This window comes from Poecilia latipinna, unplaced genomic scaffold (genome assembly GCF_001443285.1).
Source record: "Poecilia latipinna isolate Pla-1442-1.1 unplaced genomic scaffold, P_latipinna-1.0 Scaffold434, whole genome shotgun sequence".
NCBI lineage: Eukaryota > Metazoa > Chordata > Actinopteri > Cyprinodontiformes > Poeciliidae > Poecilia > Poecilia latipinna.
In genome coordinates this window covers 24,655-40,645 of record NW_015113050.1, presented here as the reverse complement: position 1 = coordinate 40,645, position 15,991 = coordinate 24,655, and the positions used below count along the sequence as shown (strand labels likewise).

Sequence of the window (15,991 nt, the reverse complement as noted above, 5' to 3'; positions counted from 1 at the left end):
AAAAAAATTTTTTTTTTCTTTTTTTAAATTTGTCCCCGTTTTTTGTTTTTTAGGAAAATTTTGGGGGGAAAAAAAAAAAAAAAAAAAAAAACTTTTCCTTCATCCAGCTAACTAGAAACAACCAATCAGAGCCAGGAGGTGTCAATCACAATCTTGTGTGGCGCTGCTCATCCCCATCAAGCCTCCCTGCTGTTGTGGCTGTAGCTGGCATAGCCTTTTACAAATGCTAGGCTAGTTAGCATGGCCGCCAATGACAGCAGATAAACAGTTTTTTCTGTAACAGTAAGTCGTTTCTCGGCCTTTAGCAGCAGACCCTCTTCCTGGCTCTGATTGGTTGCTTTTGGTCGGGAGCGGTGCGTTTCTTCAGAGGATAATAGCAGCTCAGGAAGGAGGTACAGGTAGAGATCGATCTTTTTGCAGATTATGTCTTATGCTGTTACATCGACAGTTTAAACAAGTATGTAAAAAAAATAAAAAAAAATTTTAATACTGCAGCTTTAATGCTTGAAACATTAAAGCTTTGCAGAATTCACACCAATGAACTTTTCTCTTCTGTTGTCAATCACAAATCTCTGCATTTTAATGTACCAATGTCCAGCCAAAGTGGTTAACTTTTTTTTTTTCTCAAATAAAAATCTTTAAAATAAGGCATGCAACTCCTTTTGAAGAGAGAAGACAAACCGATCAGGGAGAACATTGTGGAGAAGTAAATAAAGGTGTTAAGCTTTTCATTCTGTAAATTTTAACTAATCTGAAACTCATAGGAGGAAAAAAAAAAAATGTCTGAACTGTATACCTACCAAGACGTGTGTGTGGACCTGAACTCACAGGCTGATCCAGGAGAACTTTATTCAGAGCAGCAGTCAATGGGCCCATGGTGACTACGCTGGATTAGCTGCAGTCACAGATGAAAACAACCGTTTAAAAGAAAGTCACAGTAGATCCGTCCGGCAGCAGAAACCCTAAACACACCAGAGCTCTTAAATGGATCAGTCTAGAAACATGTAATGTTAAATAGAGAGACTAGAAAACACGTCATCTAGTTAAGGTAGATGTTTTCAGATGTTAGCTGATCTTCATAGGTGAAGAAAACTTTCCCCCGTATTCAGTCAGAGTTGTACAGGCTGGAGCTGTGTGAACCGTTTCCCCCCCACAGTTGGTTCTGAGAGCATCCAATAATTATATTTGAAAAGATGATTGACAAAAGTGCATTTAGCAGCACAGTGGTACTGAAGAAGTCTAGGTGTGTTTTATTTTTAAAGCAGTAGGAGTGTTTGCTCTGACTCTTTATAGTAATTGATGCACTGATAAAATGTTACTTCACTGTTTGAGGGATTATAAAGAGTTTGACCATATACTAATAAAAACGTTACATCTATATTACCTAATTCCTAATAAGCAGGATGATTAAAGCTGTAAAGTTCACTGTTGGAGAACTGCTGGGCCGGTAAAAACCAGACCGTTGTTCTACAGTCGGCTTCGAGATTAGACTCGACCGGAACGGCACAGGAAGGAAAACGGACTGGTTCGGATCAGGAGTCAGTTTGGACCTTCCCTCAACGGCTTACTAGTAACTTTAGCTAATTCAGTTACTGTATTTTTACGAAATACAGTAACTGAATTGCTGAGTCATACCTAAAGTGTTAGTCTTATATTCCTTTCATCTATTTTTTCTGATTAGGTTGCAATTTTTTTTGTAAACATTCACCCAAGCAAAAAAAGAAAAAAGAAAAAATGCATCCATAAAATTGCGCTTATAAAGAAGTTTTCCTTTTTTAAAGGGAAACGGCTCTAAATGAGTTCTATTTAACTGGACTGAGGTAACAAAAAATGGCTTTTTGAATTTTAAAAGTTGCAGACACCTGGTTTAGATCAAAGACCATTTACTTATAAGAATGTCCTAGTCAAAGTAGAGACTTAAATACAATTGCTGAATGAGAAAACAAACGTTTAACGTGTAGATGTGCAAAGAAGGTGATGACGAAACCCAAAGCCACTTGCAACCACAGCAACAGTAAATACAAACACACTTTAAACTTCATACAGTCTTTGTCAAACTGTGTTGCCAACTTCACAACTATGCACTACTTTATGTTGTTTTGTCAAAGTGCTGAAAAAAAAAAAGAAAAAAAGTTAATCAGTTCTGGACATACAAGGTTTGTAGGCAGTTTATTTGTAATGATCTGTAATGGTGGTTCAATGACAAAGCTGGTTAGTAATTGCTGCAGATTACAAGAAACTCTGACCAGATGCCCGCCAATTAAAAAGATAATGCACGTAATGAGTTCTGGCACAGGAAGCACTAATATGGACATATCAACGATCAGACAATGAAAAAAAAAAAAAAAAAAAGGAAGGAAAGAAACAAATCCAAAAGCAGACAAAACGTCTTCCCCGTCACACGGCGTAAGAGGAACGAACCGCATGGAGCATTCAAATGTCATGACCTGTAATGGGAGCCACGGTTCTTCCCTTAAACCAGGGCCTGACGTGAGTTTAGGCCCTGGTTTCGATAAAGTAATCTGGAGGCTCACTTTATCGAAATGCCAACTTCCCTTCATTAAAGTGAAAAGACTCAGACATGAGAGAAATGAGAATGACATCATTTTTTAATAAACTCAAATCGAACAAAACTCAAACAAAACAAAAACAAAAAAACACAAGCATGCATTTTTGTGTACGTGAAACATTGAAATGCGAGTGAAACCACAGAGACGGTGATGAACAAACAGCAAGCTGGAAGTTGTGAGCAACACTTATAAGTCCAGACTTATTTCTGAGTATGTTGTGAAGTTTTTCATGCAACCACAATGTGGAGGGGAGCAGTCAAAGGCCGTGCCGCTCGGCTAGCATGCGACTCCGAAGCAGCACACTGGTTGGTTTAACAGTCGAACTAATTTTAGAGAAAGCTTTCTGTGATTCTGCAACAAAAGTTTCTTATTTGGGCTTCAGAAGACACAAAGTAAGCAAAGAAACCTTTACGTGCAACTTCAACTTAAATTTCAATCGACGTTTTGGAATATTTCGAATCTGCATCGGTTGAGGTTCGGCTGAATCCTGTAGTTTAAGTCTTTGCTGGATTTTCAGAGCTGCGCTCAAGCTGTCACATGTATTCTGGGATTTGAGTGTTTTCCTGTTATTGCCTAAAACACAAAAACTGCTACAAAAAAAAAAAAAAAAAAAAAAAAACATTTCTATGCTCTAAATCACTGCTGCTAGCTAAAGTTTCAGTCTCTTATCTCGTGTGTATTCCCCCTGTAGAAACTTCCAGACGGTATGTCAGACTCTGTTAAATAAACAACAAAATGCATGCCACTTCCAAAACAATAAAACTAACAAGATCAATAAAGCGCTTATTTCAAACCGTTTTATCACAGTAACTTCCTGAAGGCACAGAAACCTGACACAGATTACGTTCAACTGTAACGAGGCGAGCAGCGACGTCTCGCAAACATTAAAGTCACACATTTTTTCTCTGTCCCAGACGTCATGAACTGACCGTTGGATATTAATGGATTCTGTTTCCACCGGTAAAGTATTTACGGTACTTTATGTCAAGTTGGCAGCTCTACCCCTCAGCTTCACGCCAGCCTTCGGGCTCCGCTAGCTAACGCTGGCTAACCGCTGGGCTCAGTGAGACACACATCAAATCCAGCCACTTGGGAAGGTGAAGAAAAGTCGAGCATGGAAAATCTTTTGAAATGAAAACGACTGACATGACTTTATATTCACAATGGACGAGTTCTTTGGGTTTTCCTTCTCCTGGGGGAAATTATCAAGCAGGTACGCCTTACTGAGTCAGAGGTTGACGATTGTTTAAAAAAGTGGCTCATTCTCTACAAGTGAGGGAATCAAAAATAAAAAATTAAAGAAAAATATAATCTTAAGAAATCATAGTGCAACTCCTCAGCAGCATGAAAATGAATTAGCCTCGAGTTTGAACCAAAAACAAAACTCAGCTATCGGAGTGCTGAAGCTGAAACATTAATGGAGTGGAAATAAAAACAAGAGGTATGTGAAAAGGTAGGGCAGATCCAACACCATCATTGCATATTTAAATCAGGACGAGATAAAACAGCTGAAGCAGGTTTATCACAAGGCATGGCATGCAGCTGGGTCAAATGTTTCTGGCGTTCACCCTTCAACACAGAAGAAGAATGAAGGTCGTTTAAATTTAAAATATGAAAAACAAGGTGCTCCAACTTTGGTACTTTCTGTTAGTATCAAGAAAATAAAGGGCTATTCCACAGTTTTTTAGAGTTAAAAATTTAGAGATTTATAAAGATTCTCTAACGCACAGCTCGACATTTATAAAAAAAATGTTTACCCCATTGGGGAAAGACAGGGAAAAATAAAAACCTGAATAACTTATTACTAAAATCCTGTGAGCCGAATGCATCTTTAATAATACATGTTCAGCTAACTGCTGGGAGATTAAAACCAATGTTGGCACAACCATATTTGTCAACATATCAGTTTACAGTGGAGTTGAATAATACAATGACTGGTTGGAAGCAAAATGTCTGATTTAATCCATTTCCGGTCCCTGAAGCTCACAGCTGACGCATGTCTTTAGTGTCTGTGGCGCTGAAGCTCACCGACAGAAGTGGGGAAACAATAAAAGGGAAAATAAAAATGGACGAATATTCAGCAACAACGTCACAATCGCGCATTTCAACGACCTCGTGCAGCCTCAGTTCGCGCGACTTTACTGGCTGGTCTTATAGAGCGAGGGACGAACATTCACAATCCCATAATCTGATCTGGATTCCAGACTTTCCTGCGTCTCATTTTTGCCTAAAGATGATCTCCCAGTTAATATTTTTATACAATATTTCCGGGATTGCCATTATTGCTTCTCCTTCCTCTACCTGCGCAAGGAAGAGAGATTTGCTGATAGGTTGGTAAAAACCTCAGATTAGGAGCTAATGAGGGAATAAAGTGCTGAGTCAGCTGGATAACGTAGAAAAGACCCACTCAAAGTTTTAAACTTCCCACTTCGACAAAGATCGGCACCTGCGTCCCTTAATGACATCAACTTTCATGATTCTCCAAAATTTCATTAATCTTTAGTTTCACCTCAGTAAAGCACTGATTATAAAAGGCACAAAAACACTCCCACTTAGCCAATTATTATACATATAAGAAAGAAGCTGCACCGTTCAGAAAATCTACATCTCCGTTCACAGGTTTCTGATTATGGCAAGTGCTGAAAAACTAATTCAGATCACCTGCAGTCGACACAACGAAAGTCACTAGAATTAAAGCTAAGAGGTGATTTGAAATCTTACTGTAACTTGCTACTCTAACACCAGCAGTAAAAAAAAAGTATATACAAAAAGTGCAATTAAAAGGATTTTGTTTTCCTGCTGCGCTCATAGCTAATTAAATGTGGTAATGCTAGTATCCAGCCAGCAGGTGTCGCTGTGTGATAATGATTCTCAGCTAGATACTACTAGTGGATGAGCTGTGATTTTGGCTCTGTATGAAAATACAGTTAGGTTTTCTAGTCCGTAGGCCTTCGTATTTTCACAATCAAGAAGTGAAGAGAAGGAGAAGGACCCCCCCCCCGTTATTAAATTGTTAATCTTTTCTTTTAGATCAAACCAATTAATCAGGCCCGGTATCCCTCAGCGCGGTCCTCGGGAGCCAACTCCACCACCACCCCGCGGCACTCGTAAGGAGAGGGGATTATCTCTATGAAGTCTGGCTCTTCAGAGTCACTGTCCAGTTTTTGCCCGCTCATGTACGGGTCATCAGACGTGCTCTCTTCCTCTCGCTCTTCAGTAAAAGCCTGGTTGTTGGGTGACAACTTGATGCGTTGGTCGTAGTCTTCATCAGTCTTTGGAATGATGACGGGTTTCACAGGCGGATCTTCGGGAGGCATCGGGAAAGGGCTCACTGTCACAGGACTGGGAACATCGGGAAGGTGTTGAAACTCTGGCTTGTTTGTTTTACGGATCACCTAAAACAGATGAGAAAAAAAAACAAGGTTAGTGCTGGAACAGACAATCATCCGTTCAGATGAGCTCTGATCGACTGAACGTACTAAAGAATTGATTTTAACCAGGGTGGGTCTCGTCTGTTTCCAGAAAACCATGACGGCAATTACAGCCAGTGCTGCCAGGATGGCGATGGTGATGCCAGCAATGAGGCCAGTGCGATCTAAACAAAGCAGAAGAAGAAACGCAAAGTTATAGCCAGCAGCAGCTGGAAGTCTGGGTACCTTGATAAAAGTGGACTTGGACAAGATTAAAAAACATTTGGACCACTTGAACCTTTTGCCATGTTGTTGTCATATTTTTTTGCGACTTTATGTGCAAAACACTGAGCAAAACTATAAATGGTGAAAAGGAAGCTTTTCTTTCTGTCAGTCTCTTTATCAATACAGAGATCTTTTAAATGGTTAAAATTAAAAAAAATTTTGAGCAACTTTCCATTTCTTCGTTTCTCATTTTTGATACTTAAGTTTTTTCTTACAGAATCAACTACAATTTGCTTTCAGTCAAAGTTGCTCAGATAGGAACAGCAAAACTGGTCTTCACAATTTCCTCCACAGTAAAATACCAAATACTGCTTACAATGAATCCCATTGGCTCAAAACTATTCACCCCTTAAATATAATATTCGATAAAAGCATAAGTTTGTCCGTCACCACGCACAAACAAGAGAGGACACAGAGACAAAGGAGCGTTCAGTTACAAAATACAAGTTAGCAAGTTTTAGAAATACAAACTACGCCATCTGGTGGCGGAAAGAGGAATCGTCACACAATGTAACAAAACTGGAGCTTTCTACAGATACAAATTAGCTTTTGCTGTAGTCTGGTACAGAGCATCAAATGGTGACATTTATGTTTGAGCTGTGCATTGTCCCTTTTTAAATAAAGTTCATCATCATCAGTAGATTCTTCTCCCCAGAGAAGAATGGAGATAGAGGTGAAAACACCAAGTCAGCGGTGAAGCAATGGCGGTTGCTCACTGGTTGCTCACTGGTGTCACAGGAAATCAGCAACATGTGGAGGAAAAGATGGATTCAGTTATGTGTTGGGAAATCCTGAGAGAAATTTTGATGAGACAGGATCAAGCAATCCCAAGCGCAGCTCAAAGCCCACCAGGCTCAGGTTCAGAACAAGTCCTGGAAGTGCCAGTCTTTCCTGCCCGACTTAAAATCTCAGCAAAGATGTTTAAAAAAAATAGCTGCAGCACAAAAAAAAAAAAAAGCCCCTGCAATATAAATGAACTGGAGGCTTTTACCCATATGGAGTGGGATGCTGGTGTCTGACTATGAAACACATCTGCAGCAGATCAGAACTGAATACGCATTTTTGAGATGGAGGTAGGCTTTAAAAGTGTCTTTTTGAGTTTAATGTTAGTTGTGCTGATCTATTTAAATCGTTCATGGTTTGATATTGCCAAAAAAGTTTTGACCATCATAACTTATATGAATGAAACAAATGAAACGTTACTCAACTGAGAGGCGGTGGGGCTTTCTCGGTGCAGAATTCCTTTGTGGTCACCACAGTCATCAGTTCGAGCTCTCCATTGATTTTCAGACAGTGTTTGTCCTGCTTCATGTCCACTTGCAGTCTGATCTTGCACTCATCCTCCTCACAGTCAGAGGAGTGGGGCTTATCCTTCAAGAACAGACAGCAGGACCGTTTTAATAAGACTGACAGAGTGATACTGTAGGTAAAACAGAAAACTAAAGCAAATGGTTTCTAAGCAGTTCTGCACAGTTGCTTCTGCGAAGGCAGATTCAAACATCAATATTTGCTTGTGTAAGCAGCAATGGTTGGACGAGATATAGAGTTGGATGTTGTCGGGATAACAATGGAAGTCTGCACTGCGTTTTCTGATGACCAAGGGGAAGGAGGTAAATGATGAATAGAAGGTGGTCAAGTACTGAGCCTAGTGGTACACCAGAAGAAATAGAAGAATGTTGGGAATAGTTTGCTTCCCAATGTTTGGTAGATGTGCTGAGAATGGTTGGAATGGTGGGAGATGAACCAGTGAAGGGGTGTGTGGGAGTAAAAACACCCCTTCCAATGACAGGGTGTGTTTCTCCCACACGCCGTCACTGAGAGAAACAATGAAGTCATTGACAGATGTCATCCGTGAATGAGACATTCGCATTCACAGAGGACGTCTGTCAATGCGTCAATGAAGATGTGGACATCACATCCTCATTGACAGAGGATCCTTTGACATAAAGGCTGAATTCAAGTCCAGTATGACGACAGTAGTTAGATGAAAGTAGGAGATTGTGATTTTTATTGGAGCCGTTTACTGTGGAGAGGTCGAAAACCAGAAGGGAATTGTTCATAATCTTATTATTATTGGAGAGATGAAAGTTAAAGGCAAAAAGACCAAACTGGGAGGGAGCAGTCTCACCTGGCCAACCACATTGATGGTGTACTTAAAGTTTGGTAGTTCGTTCTTCTTCTTCTGTGCGTTACATCTATACAGCCCGTCCTTGTACACCAGCCAGGGATGCTTGAACTCTACCAGCATGTGGTGCTGGTCCTGGGTAGTGATGTCAACGGGTGGGATATCCAAAAGACCTGAGAAACGACGAAGGATCATTACACACACACACACACACACACACTTTAATCACACTGGGGAGAAAAAAAAGACCCCAGCAGCCTGGAGCCTTCAGTACGGGGTCTCTGGGCTGCTCTGATAGTTTTGTTACTTCTTGAATATACTTACATTTCTGACCACTCAGAGCACTGGAGAAATAGGAAAATTCGATGCCATCCTCTGGAGACGAAACAGACTCATCTTTCCCCAGTACAGCCTTTACATCGACAAGGTACATAATATCTGGATCTGACAGAAGCGAAAGATCTGCTTGTCGAGAAGAAGATTCGTTAACCCACATTTTTTTAGGGCAACTGGTGAGAAAAAGGACAAAAAACAGAACATTACTTGAAGCTTTGGGTGGAAGAGACAACTGAACAGTTAAAGGGGAAAGAGCAACCTGAAAAAATTATTTTGTTCTGTATTTAAATGCAGTTTTCTAACCTAAAACCATTTACTCACCTTCTTATATACTGGCGCACTGTTCTAATTTGTAAGTTAATGAGCTAAATAAAATGCAGGACAGGGTGACAACTACGGATATTTAGTTAAAAACAACAAATATACGTCTAGTGTAATTTTTGTACCGATTAGATTGTGGGAAAAAAAAATGTCATGAAAATATATTGTGATAAAGCAGAACCAATATAGAGACATAAAAAGTACCCTGATATTTTTGCTGTAGAGCGGATTGAAACTTTGAATCTAACCCCAGGAACATCGTTATCATAATTCCAGGACAAAATGTTCTGCAGGTTGCGGCAGGTTAGGGTCACGTTGGTCGGAGGAGCCACTGTGGAAACACAAAACACAGATCAGACTGCAGACATGATGAGGAGCTGGATGATCAGACACATCTAAAATGATAAAGTCATAACTTTTAATATCAAAGAGTCACAGCTTACAGGTCTTAGCTAAACTGTTAAAGATGAATGTGTGCAGCAGATTCATTACAGCACATAAAAACCTAAAACACTGTTTTTCAGAATAAAATGAAATATAATATGAGTGTTTGGACACTTTTCCAGACACTGTTGACGCATTTTGAAGGTTTGCGTTGAGCTGAAAACCACAGCCATCAAAATTAACTGAAATAAAAACATGAATTAAATTAGGCAAGGTTTCAACTTTTGAATTGAACTGCTGAAATCTAAACTTTTTGATGATCCAATACATTTAGCTCCTTTGTATACAGACTCTGACACGTTTGATGAGTTCACCACCAGAGGGCAGTGTTGGAAAACCGATGCATAGATTTTCAAGTGCACAGATTCAAAAGTGTTGATATCATAAATATTGTATTTTTTTAAATTAAGTTCCAGAAAGTCAAACTAATATTGATTCATTATTATCAATAATAAATAATCAACAGAGAGATAAAGTTTCACTTTCTAATAGGATTAAAAATATAGAATTTTTTTTTATGACATTCTAATTTTTAGAGGCATCTGTAGTTTTCTCCCAAACCAAAGAAGTCCAACATGAGCTCTTGATTTACTGCACTTTGTTAGACCATAAATAAAATATCTTAAGACATTGTGACCTACAGAAGAGCCACAGCCTTGGTGCAACTTCCCAACATTGTCCGAGAAAACAAACTTCCTCTAAAACAAAGCAGCAGAAGCAGACTGCCACCTTCCCTCCAGCCAGGCAGCTGCCGGCAACTCCCTTGCCGAGTTTTGTATTTTAATTTGCACCATCATTATAAAATTAATGTGAAGAGTCAATTCTTCATAATCAGGCTGACAAAGTCCTGTAACACTTGCATCTATTCAAAAACAGCGCCCACGCTTCAGTAGACTGAGATTGCCCTCTACTTGCTTTCACTTATTTACTGTGATTTATGAAGAGGGAAGCCGTGCTTAACTATCTTAGAGACAAGAGCTGTGAAAATAATAATGAAGGGAAAGAGAAGCGTATCAGTTTATTCATTGTTCAGCTGGACTTTGGCCATTTTCTGTAATTTCTGTCACATGAGTTACAGATTTTCCACCCACGCTTTTATGAATCACAAACATATGAAGAAGAAATAAAAACACCTTTCAGTTTCGTTTCCTCTTGTGATCTTAAGCACGACATAAATAAGATCCACCACAGGGAAAAAAACAAATCAAAACAAAAGAAAGCATGTTCAGTGTAGATGTTAGAGGGGTTGAGTGGGAACTCAGTCATACACTGTAAAAAAAAAAAAAAAAAGTGATAACCACAGCACTAAAGTTAGCGGCTGAAGCTGTCAACCACAAGATTCAACCACACACACACACACACACACACAGGTAATATACCACTGTCAATCTGAACTTATGCTCCTTGAAGTCTGGAGGAAAGCGTTCGGTAACACTTTATTTGAAGGGGGTTGAATAAGACTGACATGACACCGTCATAAACATAAATAAGCCTTCATGAATATTTATGACTGTTGTCATAAAGCGTCATTCGGTAAATTATGACACTTAATACAAAGTTGACATTATTCAAAATGTCTTTGTTATGACAACTTGACATTAACCAGGAAATCTGTTTAAACTTTACCTTTAATAACATAAAGTTACCTAATTTTTAAAGTACAATCAGTAATACTTTTATAACAAATTTATATCAGTAATGATTTCCTGGTTAATGACAAGTTGTCATAACAAAGACATTTTGAATAATGTCAACTTTGTATTAAAAGTGTCATAATTTACCGAATGACGCTTTATGACAACAGTCATAAATATTCATGAAGACTTATTGATGTTCATGACAGGTGTTATGTCATGTTTATGACAGTGTCATGACAGTCTTATTCAACCCCCTTCAAATAAAGTGTTACCAAGCGCTCTGTGTTAGTTAACACTTTAGATGTTTAATATTAGAAACATTATCTGTCGCCACAGAGAGAAAACCAAAATCAGCATTTACTCAACTAGTACCGAATAGTTAATTAATTTAAAGCGCATGACGTTCACCTTAAATGCCTTGTTAGCCAACAAATTCATTTGCTACAGAACGTAGTTTTGCTGCTGCCACTTTCCTAAGTGTAGTGATGAGGAATCACCACTACAGGTACTTTAGTGAGTTTTAGGTACTTTTAGCACAGCTAAAAGTACCTAAAACTGAATTACTTGTACTGGAAAAAACGGGTAACATCCTTTAAAAATACCTAATATTGCTACCACAGTACGCCGATGAGCTCCGCTCTTTTTAAACAAGTGGTTTCATACACGGCATTCGTTTTCCTGCAGTTGGCGTAATATACCGTTAATGTTCCCTTCCTTATTCAGGCGGGGGGAAAATCCTGACAATTTAAAAAGGGGGACGTGAAAATCTTTTGGTTTAGACAAAATGAAACAAGACAAACTTTTCAGACCATTATATTATTACCAGGATAATATGCCAATTTTGTTTATCTTGTAATTTCATTTCTCTAATTTATATTTCAGCTTTTCTAAACGTGACGCCAAAGCCTCGTTTCAACAGGTTAAAAACTGAACGTACGTTAAGCCTCTCTGAACTGTGACCATGGACACAGTGCAACATTTATAATACTGTAATGCCACAAATGCTGATCGCAATAAAATTTGGAGGCCAAGAACTCAATAGAAAATGCTGAGTTCTATAGATCAACTTCCATCTTTGAACCAAGTTACTGTTTGGTTCTCTAAATGATTTCTGCTTTTTTTTTAATAGGCTGGTGAAGCAGTTTATTTGGACTAAAAACATCCATTCAGCTCTAACATAAACCTCATGTTTCTATACTGAGGGAAGGGGGGGGGGAAACTGGACAAAAACAGTTCATTTACTTCTTCATACATCCTGAGAAAATAACTTAAATGAACACTGCTGACTAAATCTAATTTTTCTTATTCAACAGCATCTTGTTTTCTCCTCTGAGGCAGGACTCGATCTAAACCAGTGGAGAACCACTGTTTCAATCCAAAAAAAAAAAAAAGTCTAACAGAAGCAGGAAGAGAAAGCAGATGGCATCAGTTTCTAAAAAGACGAGTGTTCCCAGCAAGTGCTTTGCAACAAAATGACAAAAAATGTCCTCCATCGTCATCAGGGAAGTTTGTCCCGATAGTCCTGCACAGAATCTTGACATGCACAAGCAATTGTGCAATGTAAAAAAGTGACGTAAAACAAGCATTTAAAACACAAACTCATAGTTCTGCTTCAGGCACATTCACTGAGCCATTACCCAGCAGACACTTGGGTAACGATTGAAGACGTGTCAATGCAGAACTGAACATCGGCACGTCTCCCAGCAGCGCTCCCCAACTTCCTTCCTTTGTTCGATACCAAATCACATGAGACTTCCTCCACAATTTCTGTGCCGGCTGAGACGCAAATGTTAGAAGAAACTTTGACCACATCACTGTGAACAAACAGCAGAAGAGAGGAAAGAATGCCTTCGGACAACAGGCCACAAACAAAACTAAAAGTTAGATTATTTTTTTAATGTGGTTCGGGTTCAACATCTCGATGAAATGAGGCTTTTAAAAGAAAGAGGTTGTTTCTGTGTGGAAGAACAAAAATGAGTTCATCTGCAACGAACCTACAAATGACAAACACTGATGAACATGAAAGATACGACGCCTGTGAAAGACCCAGAACAATTCACTGCAAACTAAACAGCCTCCCCTGTTTCAGGAATTTAATACATTCATTTTCCAGTTGGACAGATTTAAATTCACACATAATAATCATGTCAGTCATTTAAGCCTGATGCTGTCACACCTCTGCCTCTGCCTCTGTTCACACCAGGAAGTCTGCAAACCTGCTGCATCCCGTTAAGATCAGATAAGACCAACGTCATAGCAACACAAAACTGTAACGCTTTGAACTTTTTTTTTATGGTTCTCATCCTTTCATGCATGTACAGTAGACGACAAATATGACGAACGGAAATGAAAACGGCCCCCGAAAGACAACTTGTACTGTTTAAACTTAGCAGTCAAATTTTCTGACATCCTACCTTACAATGCACTTTTTTTTTTTTTTTTGCTAAGCCTGTTAAGATTATAGTAGAAAAAAGAAGCTGCATGCTCTTGATGGATGTAGGAATTGTTCAATTATCCCCATTCATGCGACCAAACACACATCTAACCTTTGACCAGTTGTTTAATCATTTAAATAAAAAATAATTGGATGTCGCAGAACTTATGGGAATCTTTAGCTTTGAAGCATTCAATGAATAGGGATAAATGAAATTTGGGTAATTTGAATAATTCAAATATTTGGCCGATTAATTGGTGCATTTCTGCTCGAAGCACAGAAACTGTTCCTTTAAGAAACACTAGAAGCAGCATATTAACTTGGAAAAGAAAAAAAGAAAGACTTCCAATTAAACATTTATGCCCGAGTAAGAAGTTCTTAGTTTTTTTTCCATTAGCTTCTCATTTCAACCATCTTTTAGTTCAGTTTCACAGATGAAATGTCCTCATGACTCACATTAATTACCAAATTATTATTTCAGTTGCTCCATTTTTGGTTTTACTTTCCGCTTTCACATCACTTACAGAGTTCACTAAGGTAACGCTTGTGTTCAAACCTGAATTTCACTTCTTGCTAACCGTCAAACCACAAGCAGGTCAAGTTTGTCATCGGGTGCTTTTGCTCTGATTCTGCCGACGTCGTCAAAACCGTCCCAGAGGTATTATTCGGGCCACGGGACAAAGCCGTGAGGGGAACCTCCACAGGCCATCAATGACGGGCAATTTAAGAAATTCCCCATCCTCTGGGAGGACAGGTTTCATCTCTATGCGGTGACTCATTTATTTTCAAGCGTGGCATTAGCGGGATCAGCGTATGACTCACTTTTTTCCACAGGTTCAAACATCTCGTCCTGTTCAAGATGAAGAGCATCCACCCCATTAATCCTGTAATGGAAGGATCACCAAAGCCACAGGTTCAAACCCGAAGCATTTCGCCGCAGAGCCAGGATCCACAGAAACACCCGCAGGTGGTTATGTTTAGATTTCAAAGTCAGAAACTAAGATCGTGTTTACACCTGATACTGACACACTTCCTGTCTGACTCAGATTCAACCAGCCATGACTCCTCACACTGCCAGTCAAATTCATCCTAAATAATCTCAATTTTACCTGCAAATAAACCATGTTCAGACTTGAGAAACTACAATTGCACTTTCTGTATTATTACCGAGGTATTACCTTTGTTGAGTCTTGCAGGAGAGCAGATTAAACTACAAAAACTGAAGGTTTACTTTACAATAAAATGACAGAGCCGCTAAATACTTTAACCTGCAAGCTGAACTACCAGCAGCCAGCCACCAGGTGCAACTGAGTAAGAAGTGAGTGAAGGCGAAAAAGAAAACTGAAAGTCATATTCTTTGAGACTGACGGGACATTTTATAACAGAGTACAAAAAAAAAAAAACGGTCAAAACAAAAATCCCACTACAGAGTAAAGTGACAAATCCAAACAACACTGATTTGTCATAAAATATTAGTTGAAAAGGAGAAGCAAAGTTTTCACAACAATCTTATTTTTAGATGCATAATGTCTCTCTGCGGCTTCACCGAAGTCGCATTAAGAGACCCCAGTCTCTAGGGGTGTCACAATCCAAACAAACACATTATTTAAATGACTAACGATCCAATTATGTCCAGGAAAAAATGTAAACGATCCACATGGTCATCTCTAAATTGAGTCCATTTTGAAATCCACAAGTTTTGACAAGTCTTCACCACTATGAGCGTATAAACGTCATGTACAACATGAAACCTATCCAAGTTTGACTCATCATCATGTTGACGGCTGGCAAATGAAGAGCGGCGTTCAGACACGGGTTTTGAACGGCGCACACAGGAGTGAACCGTGGAATGATTTTAACCAAGGTTAAAATGCCTAAAACCTGCACTTGTAACGGAAAATGCCACAAGCACCAAGTAATGCCAAGTATAAAGACGATGCATTTCTGATGCAGGTAGTGTGTGGAAAAAAAAAAAAAAAGATCAGACCGAGTTTCCCGTCCTGTCTAGTCTTGCCAAAGCATCTCTTTACATTCCTGTTACCTGTGTACCCTTGGAATGTGCATTTAGTAATGCAGGCAGCATAAAGAAAACCTTTTGAAGAAAAAAGTCTGATCTGTAAGAAAGCTAAAGCTAAAAAGTTGTTTGAGATATTTTCCTAATATAACGCGCTCAAAAGTATTGCTGACATCTACGATCCTCTAATTTGTTGACATTTTATTTGGGCTCATCAAAATGTGTATCCAAGTAGAGTGAAAATGCAGGACAACTGAACTGCATTTTCACTTTAAAGAAAAGGTTAAGTGGTGACCTGGCTTCTGTTCTGTTAAGATGCCAAAAAAAAAAAAAAAAAAAAAAAAAAAAAAAAACTTTTCCCCCCAAAGGAAAAAACCCCTCTTTCAACCCCTTTTTCTTTTTTCTCTTGTTTTTT

The 15,991-nt window shown here is 38.9% G+C and overlaps 2 protein-coding genes across 4 annotated transcripts in view; both read right to left on the bottom strand.

Annotated features, from left to right (window-relative positions):
- The window catches only part of il22ra2 (interleukin 22 receptor, alpha 2), a 13,724-nt gene extending 10,153 nt beyond the window's left edge, over positions 1–3,571 (bottom strand). The window contains exons 1-2 of one of the 2 annotated variants that reach the window (XM_015038222.1): positions 2,422–3,200; positions 801–895 (exon numbers count right to left, since the gene is read on the bottom strand). In XM_015038222.1, the coding sequence (XP_014893708.1) occupies positions 801–876 (76 nt within the window). In that variant the 5' untranslated portion in view covers positions 877–895; positions 2,422–3,200. Of the gene's footprint in view, positions 1–800 lie in introns of both variants that reach the window. The other variant, XM_015038219.1, reaches the window with a different exon arrangement.
- Positions 3,572–5,566: 1,995 nt separating this feature from the next.
- The window catches only part of LOC106951000 (interferon gamma receptor 1-like), a 17,347-nt gene continuing 6,922 nt past the window's right edge, over positions 5,567–15,991 (bottom strand). The window contains exons 2-7 of one of the 2 annotated variants that reach the window (XM_015038218.1): positions 9,247–9,378; positions 8,715–8,894; positions 8,394–8,563; positions 7,474–7,636; positions 6,050–6,165; positions 5,567–5,965 (exon numbers count right to left, since the gene is read on the bottom strand). In XM_015038218.1, the coding sequence (XP_014893704.1) occupies positions 5,615–5,965; positions 6,050–6,165; positions 7,474–7,636; positions 8,394–8,563; positions 8,715–8,894; positions 9,247–9,378 (1,112 nt within the window). In that variant the 3' untranslated portion in view covers positions 5,567–5,614. Of the gene's footprint in view, positions 5,966–6,049; positions 6,166–7,473; positions 7,637–8,393; positions 8,564–8,714; positions 8,900–9,246; positions 9,379–15,991 lie in introns of both variants that reach the window. The other variant, XM_015038217.1, reaches the window with a different exon arrangement.